The following is a 14,425-nucleotide window of genomic DNA, read 5'->3' as shown; positions in this document are numbered from 1 at the left end:
CCCCTGCGCGCAGCCCGCGGCCCTGGCCATGGGGCTGGGCGGGCCCGGAGCCCGGCCGAGCTGAGGCGGCGGCGGTGCGCGCGCCCCTTCGGGCCGCCCCCGCACCCCGCTCGCCGGCGTCTGGCTCTCATGATGATGAAGAAGAAGAAGTTTAAGTTTAAGGTAGACTTCGAGCTCGAGGAGCTCTCCTCGGTGCCCTTCGTCAACGGGGTCCTCTTCTGCAAGATGCGGCTGCTGGACGGCGGCAGCTTCACCGCCGAATCCCCCAGGTAACGCGCCGCCGCTACTGCCCGCAGGGGCTGGTTTGGAGGCAGCATCTCTTTCCTTGGCCATTTGCTCCGGGAGGGCGACCCGCCTCGTGAGCGCCTTTCTCTAGGGACCAGTCTGAAATCAGTCGGGAACGTATTGATCTGCACTAAGTGCTTCGCAAATGGTTTTATCTGGGCTGGGCTCCTGCTCTCCTGATTCCAAGTGGTTCCTGCCATCTGCTCTTCCTCCTAAATTCTCTAGGAATGGGAGCAGTGGCCAGAAGGGAGAGGATGCTTCTCTGGTGGTTCTCCTTAAGACGTTTCCATATTTGTGAAGGGTAAGGTGGAACTTGGGCTGTTGTTAAAACAATAACAAGAATGACCCAAACTGCTTGAGTTCCAAGAGCGCCGCCTCTGAACAGAAGCCCGTGCTAAGCCTAACTCCGTCTCCCGTGTTGGTTTCTCGGGAGCCCAGGGGTAGGCCTGGTCGGGCTTGACTTGAGTCAAGTGTTCCCTGGCAGACGGGACAACAGTCTGTGATTCATCAGCAAACGGCGTCTCCAATTCGGTGCTAACACTCACTAAATGACCCATCTTGAAGTGGCTCCTAGTGGCTCTGAGCGTGGAAGACTTAGAAACAGGAGAACCCAGATCCTTCCCTCGTTTTGACGCGCTCCTGGGCACTCCTGGGGAGTCGTTGGCAGGTTGCAGAATGAAGTCGGGAGTAGTAATGACCCTTGAGTAATTTCAGGACTATTCGTAGGTTGACAGATTTACCCTAAAGTAGGTGTTCCTTAAGAAAATAGAAAATTCACAGCATTTTAAAAAATGAACTTTGAAGTTCCTGAGATCAGGGGGAAAGGTTAATAGTTACAGCTTCTTTTGCCTAAATTTACTGTTCATAGACTTTATTTTTACCCTAAAAATATTCTGCTTTCCTTTTATCTGTCATTCCTATTCATAATGTATAGGAAAAAATGTCAGTGGGTTATGGAATTAAGGCCAGAAAATTGTCCTTAGTGGCAATATTGAAACCTATGGAAACCAGAAATTGTAATGTCCATTTGGCTGAAGCCAAATATGTATGAAGCACTGTTGATTCTCAGAATTTAAATACTGTCAGCAGAGGATAGTTTTTAAAATTAAACTGCGATGGAAAATCTGTAGCTATTCAGCTAATTAATTATACTACAATCCTTTTTTTTTTTGAGTCCGGAATTAGTGCCGTGTTTCATTAGTGCCTTTTAGACACATTCAGTATGCACTAATAATTTGGAACAATAACAATGTACTAGTTCCAACTACTGAAGTGTATACTGCAATGATTTTTGACACTGGTAAGAGAACAATGTAATTTAGAATGATGTGACAAATATTGTACCAGCTGTTAAGGTGTTGAAAAGCCAAAGCCAAGTCTTGAATGTTCTGTAGGTGCACGTGACAGTCTTACCCTGAGCCTTATCCTGTTTTGCGACAGGGTCCCTTTGCCACTTTTAGCCCTTATAGCACCTCTTCTGGGCCAGTGGTGACACCTGGTGGCCAGCGTACTTCCCTGCCATCTCCTTTCTCCCTCAGGTTATTGATTTGGCTTGCTTCTCAGTCAGTCATTCCAGTGTTGCAGGCAATCATTTATTCAGCAACTATATATAGACTAGGTCCTTTAAATATGTTATCTTATTTAATTCTCACAGCAAACCTTTGAGGTAGGGATTCCCATTTTGTAGATCAATAAACTGAGATTCAAAAAATATAACCAACCTTCCCAAGGTCCCCACATCTGATAAGTGCAATGCCAATGTTCTGATACCAGGTCTGTCTAATTTCAAAGAGATTGATGCCAGATAAAGGAGCAAATAAGCAAAGGGTATAGTTTGATTTGTAATTTGCAAGGGTTGGACAGGAAAAAGCAGAGCATCCTGGGATAAACTTGATCTGTTCTCATCCGACTAAAACTTGACTTTGATCAAAGTCATAGTGCTCTGTATAACCAAGCAAATATTATATATATCATATAGTTTGGAGGGAAATGATTCATTATAAAGAGCCTGTGCTTATTAGGTGGAGGTAGTTGGTATACACCAAGAGCAAGGCTTTGGAATGAGGTGGATCTGGGCCTAAATCCTAGCTCACCTGTAAACCTGGGTGGATTACTTAGCCTCTCAAAACTTACATCTATAAAATAGAAACCATCACTGGTTGTTATGAGGCTTTAGTAAGATGATGTACCTAAAACAGCTACTGCAGTACTCTGGCACAAGAGAAGACAGGGAGCTTGTCCTAGAGGGCTCATTTCCTTTAGATGTTATACTTAATTCCTTATCCTGACAACTATGAAAGATTGGTTTGAAAAAGATACCCCATTTTACAAGGAAAAAAAGAAAACCTGAAATACCTAAAGGATGTGAATTATTTAAAAATTGCATAACTTTTCATTCTTGGGGGCCAGTCTAGGCAATGCAGCTCTAATTAAATGCTAGATTTTAATATTTTAAAAAATCGCTTTATGTGTCTCTTATAAGTCACATATAGTTAACACTAACATTTATCCCATAAAAATATGAAATGACCTACATCGAAAAGATTTAACATCGCAGGCCCAAGACCACTGTTCTTAGAAAAGGCCTACTTCCAGTGTTTTTGCTGGCATCTGGGAATTTGAATAGTCAACAGTTGCCTACACTGATATAAAACTTCAGAGTGGCTCACTGTGCCACCCTGAAAACACACTACAAACAGGGTGACATATGGTGAATACTTTCGGGGAGTCTGGAATTTTGTTCATTGCTAGGCACAGTGCCTAGGTGACCAGCCCTTCAAACAACCGTATGCACTGTGTCTCTAACAAGCTTCCTTGGTAGACATCATGTATTGTCATAATATGATACGGGAGAAGTGTGTTCTGGGTGACTCCACTGGGTGAGGACTCTTGGAAGCTTGCACTTGGGTTTCTCAGGACTTTGCCCTGTGTTCCTGTTCCCTTAGATCAGCGGTTCTCAACCTGTGGGTCGTGACCCCTTTGGTGATCAAATGACCCTTTCACAGGGGTCGCCTAAGACCATCGGAAAACAAAAAGATATTTACATTACGATTCATAACAGTAGCAAAATCACAGTTATAGAGTAGCAACGAAAATAATTTTCTGGTTGGGGGTCACCACAACATGAGGAACTGGATTAAGGGGTCGCGGCATTAGGAAGGTTGAGAACCGCTGCCTTAGATGATTCTGCTTTGTGTCCTTTTACAATAATAAATCTTAGACATGGGTATGACTATGTGCTGAGCCCTGTGAGTCCTCCTTATGGATCACTGAACCTGAGGGTGGTCTTGGGGACCCCCAGTACATGAACCTACATAAAATAAGAATTCATTTTGTTAGAGAATAGCCTTAGAGGTACAGAGCAAATTTTAAATATCTTTGGCTTTGTACAAAAACTGAAGGTACAGCTCATTCATTTTTCACCAAATATTGAGGATTTACCAGGTTTGTAGCTGTCTGTCAGGGGCTATGAGAAGTACAACTAATATAAAAGACCATAAGGGAATTACCTCTATTTAATTAATTTAGATCATAGATGTATAACTGCTTGACAGTAAGAGACATTATGATTTAGTGCCTAATCAAGGGGTCAGACAATATGTGAGTGTTGTTAAAATTCTGAAGGTAAAGGGCTTATTTACAGCTGTAATGGTTCCTGAAAAACCTTATTAGTTTTTCAGTTGAGCATGGGAGGAGCTTGCATTAGCTAGGAAGCCAGAATGGGAGGACAGCTTGAGCAAGTTATCAATAGGCGTTGGTGAGATCAGTCTGATTGTATAGAGAGCTCACATTGAACGAAAGCAGAAGACTTTGCATGCCTTTATAAAGGGTTTGCTTTCCACTGCTCATAGAATAAGAGTTAATCTAAGATTCTTGCAGTAAATTGTAATGTGATTAAAGTTGTATTTAAATTGGCTGGTAGGCTGATGCCCTTTGGATTCAAGTGGGGATAGATTAGAAATGGGGAGAGAAATCAGGAGTCTATTAAAATAAGCCAGGCAGGAGCTAATACGAACCTGAACTTGGAGGTCTCTCATGTAAGTGACTGATGAAATGATAATGATATGACAAATGCCTTGATGACATGACAGTAAAGGAGTCAAGAAGAATCTGTTTTATTTTGCTTTGTTAAGGGGAGTGTAATATATCATGAGGGAGGATATGAGGTGGAAAGTTGTATGTTAACATACTACATTGAGGTGACAGAGAGCCTGATAAGCAGTTGAAGACATATAGATTGTGTATTTCTTAGATTCTAGTCCATTATAAGTAAGCCTGCTTACTGAACATTTCATCTAGAATTTCCTTTTGCCATTTTGCCCTTTTAAAGATTATTAGTGCAAATTAATTTTAGAGGTATCCAGTTTTTCCTGGGAAGGTGTGTCCAGTAAAGAGGTTATAAAAAATATAGAGACTAAAAGGTATTTATTTGTAATAAATGTAATTAAAATGGTTAGATTTTAATAGCATACATTGTATGATGATAGTAAACTGAAGCCAAATTATTGCCTAATAAAATATTTTTGAAGACCTTTCAAAGACAGAATGTTACATTATTTAAATCTTTTCAGAGTACCTTCCTTTATAAAAGCATCTAAATCACTTTTGAGGTTCATGAAGCTGTCAAAATCGGTTTAGTTTCTGGTCAGCTTTAATTAAAGGAATAAGAATTTTTTCCTGTATATTTTGGGATTTCCAAATTTGCCTCATGTTGTTCATTTTTTTTGATGCCTATAGCTAAATAGTACTAAATTTCACATGGGCTTGTGGCAGAAAACCATGTGAATTCAGGGAGTGTCCGGGAAGTTAATGAATACATCTGTGTATTGGATCTTTTACTTTGTAAACAAACCAAAGGGATTTCTTGTCTTTGGCCAGAGTATGTCTTAATGTTTTCAAGATTTTAGTTCACTGCACATTGTGTACTTCCTTTTAGTAAACTTTTTTCTTATTTTAAAAGTAATGCAGGGGCCGACCAAGTGACACGTTGGTTAAGAGCTGGCCTAGGACGCCAGAGGGCCCCAGTTCGGATCCACATATGAGGGCCAGTGACACTGCCCTCTACAGCTAAGATGCCGAACAACAGCTCGACCTGGAGCTGGGCTGCCATTAGTCGCTGGCGGTATAGCCTGCAGCCCCTGCTGCAGTGGGTTGCCATGGGCAACTAGCGTGATTGGCCAGCAGCCGCAGTGGGCGGCTGTCCAGAAGCCGGCGACTGATCTGCCTCACCCGGGAAGAGCGCAATGATGGTGCCAACTTGGGCCAGTGAAGCAACGTCCTCCATAACTAGACTGAAGAACAAAAGGACAGCAACTTGTCTGTTCCCCTTCCCCTAATTCCCCAGCGCTGTTCCCATCCCCCAATTCCCCAATTAAAAAAAAATCTTAAAAAAACAAAAAAGTGGGCCGGCCGAGTGGCATGTTGGTTAAGAACTGGCTTGGGATGCCAGAGGGCCCCGGTTCGGATCCCACATATGAGGGCCAGTGACACTGCCCTCTACAGCTAAGATGCCGAACAACAGCTCGACCTGGAGCTGGGCTGCCATTAGTCGCTGGCGGTATAGCCTGCAGCCCCTGCTGCAGTGGGTTGCCATGGGCAACTAGCGTGATTGGCCAGCAGCCGCAGTGGGCGGCTGTCCAGAAGCCGGCGACTGATCTGCCTCACCCGGGAAGAGCGCAATGATGGTGCCAACTTGGGCCAGTGAAGCAACGTCCTCCACAACTAGACTGAAGAACAAAACAACAGCAACTTGTCTGTTCCCCTTCTCCTGATTCCCAAGCGCTGTTCCCCTCCCCCAACTCCCCAATAAAATCTTTAAAAAAAAAAAAAGTAATATAGATTCATGTGAAAAATTTAGAAAATAGAAAAGCAAAAATAACAAAAATTACATAGAAATGAACCAACTAGAGATAATCATTATTATTTTTTGTTGTATAACCTAGGAGTCTTTATTGATTCATGTATACACACACACATACACACACACACACATACACACATACACACACTTTTTTAAAAACAAAATGGGATCACACTGTACTTGAATGGTTTTTTTTTTCATTTAACATACCTTCCCATATTGTTAAATATTTGGTTGCAGAATTATTTTTAATAGATGCATACCTATATAGATCCATACCATTTCATTGTATGGATTTCCATAGGTTACTGAATCAAGCCTCTTTTGAAGTAGTCTTTCTTCTTTGCCTTCTTTTTTATTAATACTTTTTTTTTAACTTTATTGGGAACAGTGTGTTTTTCCCAGGACCCATCAGCTCCAAGTCAAGTCGTTGTCCTTCAATCTTAGTTGTGGAGGGCGCAGCTCAGCTCCAAGTCCAGTCGCTGTTTTCAGTCTATTGGGTTGTCAGAAAAGTCGTGACATATTTTTTCTGTTTTTCGTTGCAAAAATGCGTCATGACTTTTCCAACAACCCAATAGTTGCAGCGGTTGCAGCCCACCATCCCATGTGGGAGTCGAACCAGCAACCTTGTTGTTAAGAGCACACACTGTAACCAACTAAGCTATCAGGCAGCTCAGCAACAGCTCAGCTCAAGTCACTGTCTTCAGTCTAGTTGCAGAGGGTGCAACTCACTGGCCCATGTAGGAATCGAACCGGCAACCCTGTTGCTCAGAGCTCGTGCTCTAACCATCTGACCACCTGGCCACTCCCTTTTTTATTAATACTTTTATAAACACACTACAACAAGCATTCTTCTAGCCAAATTTTAGGCACATCCATTATTATTTATTAAGGACTTATGCTTAGAAATGGAATTGAGTCAAAGGGGTTGTAGATTTTTAAGGCTTTTGCTATATAGTATCAACTTGCCCTTCAGTACATTAAACTGACTTTTTAAGGTGAAAAAAATCACTAATAAGTAGCAAATATAAAGAATCACCAGTATTACAAAATGCTGTTTGACCATATGGCACAGAATTCTTTCTACCCTGACCAGAAATGTTGTCGTCTCTTCACATCATTATAATCGCTGTAATAATGGTAGCTAACATTTATTGAGCACTTTCCCCATGTGCCAGGAGCTTTTCTAAAGCCTTTACTTCCTCAAAGTAATCCTAGGAGGAGGGTACTGTTACTACATTATTACTATTTCTGCTACTGTTATTACTCTCATTTTATACCTGAGGAAACAAGTGCAAAGAGGTGCTGAAAGTTACACAGCTAATCAGCGCCAAAGCTATGAGTCGGTCTGGCTCCATCCACTCCAGGGTACACTCTTAATCACTAAACTCTGCTGCCTCTCCAATTTTATGTTATATGTTTTCTCATTTTTATGTTTTAGCAAAATAGAAGATAAATACATAGTATGAGTTTTTTGAATGCCAGTCTTAGAAAACTGGTTCCTGTATGTGACACTAAACAGGTCATGAGACCTGGGGCCCCTTTGGATTTGCCCCAAGGTTATTGTGTGTAAAAGATAAGAAATAAAGTAGTCAGGCATATACTTTTACTTCAAGGTGACTTTCCAGTAGTAGATCCTCAAAATTCAGTCTCATTAATGGATAGTTGTACCTTGTAAAAATATTATTAATGCCATTTTATACCAGTAAGTTAATATTCATTGTTATATCACTAAGCCTGCACAGTAGGTAGTTTATAAATATTTGTTGAAAGAATGCAGATATTTGGAGATAGGACCTGTTGTAGCTTTGCTAAGGATGACAAATGCACAGAAATCCCCAAATTAAATATATAGAAAAGTTGGAGAGGGAAGTGTATGCTGTTCCATTCACATAGCTTATAATGAATTAGTGTTCAGTTTGGGGTGTCAGCCTTTGAGATCCAGGGAAATATATTAAGATTCTGAGAAATCTTGAATTATGTCAATAACAGGGTCTGGGGCAGTCTCAAGAGAGAAGATGATGGTCTTCAAATACTAAAACATGAACCTGTACATATTTTGTATTTCTAATTTTATTTAATTCTTACAAAATTCCTTTTATAGAGGCGTTACCTCCTTTTGGGTTAGGATATATGTCAGGTTCTGTAAGATATAAATTACAAACAAAAAAACAAGATAGAAGTTACTTCTCTCTTGTATAAAGTCCAAGCTGATACAATGGCTGAGCTCTGGCAAGTAGTTGGGGGCCCTGACTTTTTATCTTGTTGCTCTGTCGTTCCAAGGGTTATTGTTCTCATCCACAGGTACTAAGTTTGGCTCACCCCGCATCCGAATTCCAGCCCCTGGAAAGGAGGAAAGGGAGGTCTCATTTGCTCACAGTCCATTGACCAGAACCTAAGCACAGGCCACACAGAGCCCCAAGGAAGACTGAGAAATGTAGTCTTTCCTGGCTCATTTACAATAAAGAGAAGGAGAGGATGACAAATATCAGGGAACAATTAGCCTTCGCCACACCTCTCTTTTAAAGGTGAAAAGGTTGACCCTCAGAAAAGCGACATAATTTGTTCAGGGTCACACATCAATAAATGAAAGATATTTGAAAGACTGCCCCATTAGACGGGAATAGGCTCATACTGGGTACATCAGAGGATAGAACTAGGATCAGTGGGAAGATGTTAAAGAAGACATGTTTCTATTCTATATAACATAGATATAACACTTAGTATAACAGTATAATATTCAGTATAACTTTTAGAGGAGTACAGTGGAATGTAGGCTACCTCAATACCTTGTCCATTTGTCAGGAATGTTATTCTTCATTCAAAAGATAGGTGACCTATGATTCTTAAGGACTTTTCTAATTCCAATATTCTATGATTAAGCTTTCAATTTTATTTTCTAATACTGCTTTTCCTAAGCCTGCCTCAGCCAAGATTGGCCTGCTCATAATAGTCAAATGTGTGTGCATTTCTGTCTCTTGGTCCTCTCTCCTTTTCCCACCTCTTCACCATTCTTTTAGGTGATTCAAATTCCAACCATTGTTCAAGATCTAGATCAAATGTCAAATCACCTTTATGCCCATACCTGTTTCAGCCTACAGTCCACCCACTTCTTCCCCTCAACACTTACTCCATTCACTTAGAAATGTTGGTTATTTGCTGAATAGATGAAATCTTTCCTCACTGTACCACTGTGAGTTCACCTCTCACTCAATTCCTTTAGTCCTTGTTTCTGCCAGTCATTTCAAGTTATCTTTCTGAAAACTGCCCATGCATTATAAAATTTAGTAAAAATAAATCTAAAAAAAGGTAGGAAGAAGTGTTTAACTTTTTTTGGTGCAGAGGTGGTCAGGGGAAGTATCATGGAAGAGAATTTCTTAGCAAGGTTTTTGTAAAAAGCCTAGCTGGAGGAGGAACTAGAATGGAGAAGGAACAGTATACACAGTGGTAAGGAACAGTGTGTGTCGGGGGCACTGTGAGTGTTCCGCTTGCCCTTCAGTACATTAAATTGACTTTAAGATGAAAACAATCACTAATAAGTAGCAAATATAAAGAATAGCCAGTATTAGAAAATGCTTTTGCCACATAAAGAGAGGGGGAGAGAGGGGCCATTTCAAAGAGTCTGGACTTGCTTCGATAGTGTAGGACCCAGGGAGCCAAACGCAGGGGAGTGACTGGTTGGTTGGCTTAGGGCTGAAATTTAAGAGAATTCTCATCTGGTGCTTAGCTTTCTCGGTAGAAACCAAGAAGGGTGGAGTAAGTGATGTGAGGATACTGACAAAAGATCAGAAAAGCTTCTTTGAGGTCAGACAATTAAGTTCGTGAACTCATCCTAGAAAAAGTGCTGCATACGTCAGTGTTGAATATCGCTACGGTCACCTTTGAAGTACTCCCCTTGGGAAGCTATGCACCAATGCCAGTGTCTAGTCCACCCTTCAAAGCAATTTTGGAACTCTTTTTCTGGAATGGCCATCAGAGCTGTCATCGTATTACCCTTGATGTCCTGAATGCCATCAAAATGTCTTCCTTTCAATATATCCTTTGTCTTTGGGTAAAGACAGAAGTCATTGGGGGCCAGACCAGGTGAGTCGGGAGGGTGTTCCAATACAGTTATTTGTTTACTGGCTAAAAACTCCCTCATAGACAGTGCCGTGTGAGCTGGTGCATTGTCATGATGCAGGAGCCATGAATTGTTGGCGAAAAGTTTAGGTTGTCTAACTTTCATGCAGCCTTTTCAGCATTGCAAATAGTAAACTTGGTTAACTGTTTGTCCAGTTGGTACAAATACATAATGAATAATCCCTCTGATATCAAAAAACGTTAGCAACTTCGTTGCAACAAGCTCGTGAACTTAATTGTCATACCTTGCATATAAGGAATGGGAGGATGTGAGAATACTGACAAAAAAAATCAGAAAAGCTTCTATATAAGGAATGGGAGAGGAAGCCAACCAAAGACAAGTCCAAAAGGCCCCACTGAAATTTAAAACGTAAATTGTAGTGATGGCAGTGTGTGTGTTAATGCATTTTTCTCCAGCCATGCTCATAGATAGGTTTGACATAGAAAAAACTGGATGGTAGGATTGATTCAGGTTTAGAAGTTTGTAGGTATGTGGAAAGGCCAATCAGACAAGGGAATTAAGTATTGGTGACAAAAAAAATTAAGGAAATCAGTTATGGAGTCTATACTTCATGAGGAGAAACCATGGCCAGGAGGATAAATCAGGAAAGTATAGAATGGTTGGAAGATGAAGGCCTCGGTGATTGTGAAGGAAGGTGAGTATGAAGGAGAAGGCTGTGACAGGTTTGGTGGGGTATTAAAGGTTGATTGAGATCCCCTCAGAGAAGCCTAGAGAGTTGGCGAAGTCCAGAGTGTGGGCGTTAACTGATGTAAGTGTGCAGATAGATAGCTTGGGGCAAAGAACTCTGAGTCCAGGGTGTTAGGTTATTTGCGTGGTGTAGAATAGCCAGTGTGATTGCAGGTGCTGGATGAAAAGAGAGGGCTCCAGAGAGAAAAACAGGTACTTCAGTGTGACATTAATTAGGAGAGGACGTGTGTGACATAGCTAGGTATTGTGAGCCTCCAGCTTGTAAATAGAAGAGTCACAGCCTACCAGTGGCATAGAGAAGTTAGGAGACCGTTAGCTAGCGTGGCCTCCTGTGGAAGATGGGTTGGAGAATAAACATCATCTATCCTACAAGGCTTCGGTATAAGTAGTGCCCTCATGAAATAGCCCAGCTTCAGTTAGGAATGAGCAGAGCGTGAAGTGAGGAGGTTGTCAATGTGTGTTTAACCCTGGAAGCAGGATTCAGGTGACAGTATGGTGGAATGAGTTAAGAAAGAGAGCAGCAACAGAAGAATGAATCAGTGAGGAAGAATAGAACAGTAGGGAAAAGCAGATGGGATTTAGGGAGAATAGGTGACCAGGACTTGCATTTTTGTCTTTTTCTGTGGATTACAGAGATGAGAGGTATACGTGGAACTGAATGACCTTAAGATTTCTAGTATGGATATAAAATGATTTAGTATCATATCTAAGGCCTAGGTCATATAAGACAGTTTCTCCAGCTGCGACTTGTGGAAGTGTGGGAACGAGGTCATGTTAGGTCTTGCCTTGCAACTCCTAGGAGGCCTTGCCAGCCTGTCTCTTTGTCTCTGTCTCACAAACCCACCACTTACAAACTTAATCTTCATCCTCACTAATCTTTTCACTCTCAGAAGACAAAATATTCTTCTCCCTGTCCAGTGCCAACCCATTTCCCTCTATCTTTGATCCCTTCACCATCTAATTGTCCTCGCCTTCTCTCTATATACAATTCTGATCCAAACTTCATGAAAAAATAAGCTATATGTCTCTTAAGCATTCCTCCTCTCCCCTCAACCCCATACTCTGACTTCTTCCTCCCAACTCAGTGGAAACTGTCCTTGCTAGTATCATCAGCCATTTCTAACTGCCATATCTAGTCAGTATTCTCTCTTTTGTGCTCTATTTGAAATCCTACGATAATTACCTATTTCCTGAAACTTGACTACCTTGGTTTCCATGAACCTTATTCTCCACTTGAACCTCCCATCATTTCTCTGATTCCTTCCGTGAACTTTCTGAGGGCACTTCTGCCCACCCTCTTTTTTTCTTTTTAATGGACTTTATTTTTAGAGCAGTATTAGATTTGCAGTAAAATTGAGTGGAAAGTACAGAGTTCCCATTTACCCCCTGCCCTCACACACAGTCCCCCCCCCACTGTCAGCATCCCACACCAGAGGGGTATATTTGTTACAACCGATGAACCTACATTGACACGTCATTATTACCCACTGTCCATGGTTTGCATTAGGGTTCACTCTTGGTATTGTATATCCTAAGGGCTTTGACAAATGTATAATGACATGTATCTACCATTTCAGTGTCATACAAAGTAATTTCAGTGCTCTCAAAATCTTCCATATGCCACCTATTTATCCCTCCCTCCCCATAACCCCAGGCAGCCACTGATCTTTTAACTGTGTGTATTGCTTTGCCTTTTCCAGAATGTCATAGAGTTGGAATCATACAGTAGGTAGCCTTATTCAGATTGGCTGCTTTCACTTAGTGATATGCATTTAAGGTTCCTCCCTGTCTTCACAGCTTGATAGCTCATTTCTTTTTAGCACTAAATAGCATTCTGTTGTCTGAATGTACCACAATTTATCCATTCACCTACCATTCACTGTATGATTCCACTTATATGAGGTAGCTAGAGTAGTCAAATTCATAGGGACAGAAAATAGAATGGTGTTTGCCAGGGGCTGTGGGGAGAGAAGAATGGGGAGTTGTTTAATGGGTACAGAGTTTTAGTTTCACGGAAAAGGATTCTTGGAGATTTGGTGCACAACAATATAAATGTATTTAAGACTCTCAAACTGTACATTTAAAAATGGTTAATATAGGGTGGCCAGGTGGCTCAGTTGGTTAGAGCGCGTGCTCTGAACAAGGTTGCCAGTTTGATTCCCGCATGGGATGGTGGGCTGCGCCCCTCCGTCCCCCAACTAGATTTAAAGCGGCGACTGGACTTGGAGCTGAGCTGCGCCCCCCACAAGTAGATTGAAGGACAACAACTTGACTTGGAGCTGATGGGTCCTGGAAAAACACAGTTACCCAATAAAAATTAAAAAACAACAACGGTTAATATAGGAAATTTTATGTTATGTGTATTTCACCATAATTTTTGGTGAATCAATGAATAAATATTTCAGCCCCTCACGCAAATTTTATGAGGCCAAGCCAATTATTTACATGTTAGTATTTTCAAGTAAAGTGGATTAGTATTAAAAAGAACGTTTTCTCCTTTCTAAACTTTGTAATTTAGGGATATCTTGCCATGAATTTTCTGCAGCAGCATTGATGTGTCCATAACTAATAGGATTTAATGAAATATAGACATATAGGCTTATATAGTAATTTTTACTTAACAGTTTTAGAAAAATCTGTCTTTTTTCCTTATTTGTGTTTCTGCTTAGCTAAACCATTACGTTTGCTTTGTTGTATAAGTCTTGAGATAACATCTAATTTGTTGCTCATCAACAAATATCAGCATTTATTGATAATATTATTTTAAGTTTATCTTTCATCAAGTGTATTACCTTGCAGATAAGTTTGTCCTGTGAAAATACTATGTATGATGTTTACTTTCATCTTTTGCTTGAGCCCTTAAGAGGAATGGTACATTCTTCTTAATCATTACTGGAAACATAGGTATAAAATACAATTTTTAGCATCAAGGAACCTGCAGTTTAGTGGCTGATACTGATACATATATTGTTAAATACAATATAGGACAGAGTGAGTGACAAAGGCTACAGTAAATGTACAAAGAAAACTGTATGGCAGTTCAAAGGAGGAAGGGAACTGATGAGAAAGGAGGGAAGACTCCTTAGAAGAGCTGACATGTGAGATAACCTTTGAAAGATTAGTAGGATTTAACCAGTAGGGGAGAAATGGGATGGCAGAATTTTTTACTCTAGTAACATTTTGATTTGTGTTTATTATTAAAAACCATTTTAAAGAGTGGTACATCAATACTGAACCTTCATCAAGAAGGCATTTTCTAGGGCCGGCCGAGTGGCGCGATGGTTAAAAACTGGCTTGGGACGCCAGAGGACCCGGTTCGGATCCCACATATGAGGGCCAGTGACACTGCCATCTACAGCTAAGATGCTGAACAACAGCTCAACCTGGAGCTGGGCTGCCATGAGTCGCTGGCGATGGCGTAGGCTGCAGCCCCTGTGGCAGTGGGTTGCCAT

At 41.1% G+C, this 14,425-nt stretch overlaps 1 protein-coding gene across 1 annotated transcript in view; it reads left to right on the top strand.

Annotated features, from left to right (window-relative positions):
* The first annotated feature begins 6 nt into the window (after positions 1-6).
* The window catches only part of EEIG2 (EEIG family member 2), a 78,932-nt gene continuing 64,513 nt past the window's right edge, over positions 7-14,425 (top strand). The window contains exon 1 of the mRNA XM_019628798.1: positions 7-269. Coding sequence (XP_019484343.1) covers positions 130-269 — 140 coding nt within the window. The 5' untranslated portion in view covers positions 7-129. The remainder of the gene's footprint in view (positions 270-14,425) is intronic.

The sequence above is a fragment of the Hipposideros armiger genome, unplaced genomic scaffold (assembly GCF_001890085.2).
Source record: "Hipposideros armiger isolate ML-2016 unplaced genomic scaffold, ASM189008v1 scaffold_808, whole genome shotgun sequence".
NCBI lineage: Eukaryota > Metazoa > Chordata > Mammalia > Chiroptera > Hipposideridae > Hipposideros > Hipposideros armiger.
Note: the sequence above shows the minus strand (reverse complement) of the source record. Positions and strands in the feature narration are given on the sequence as shown.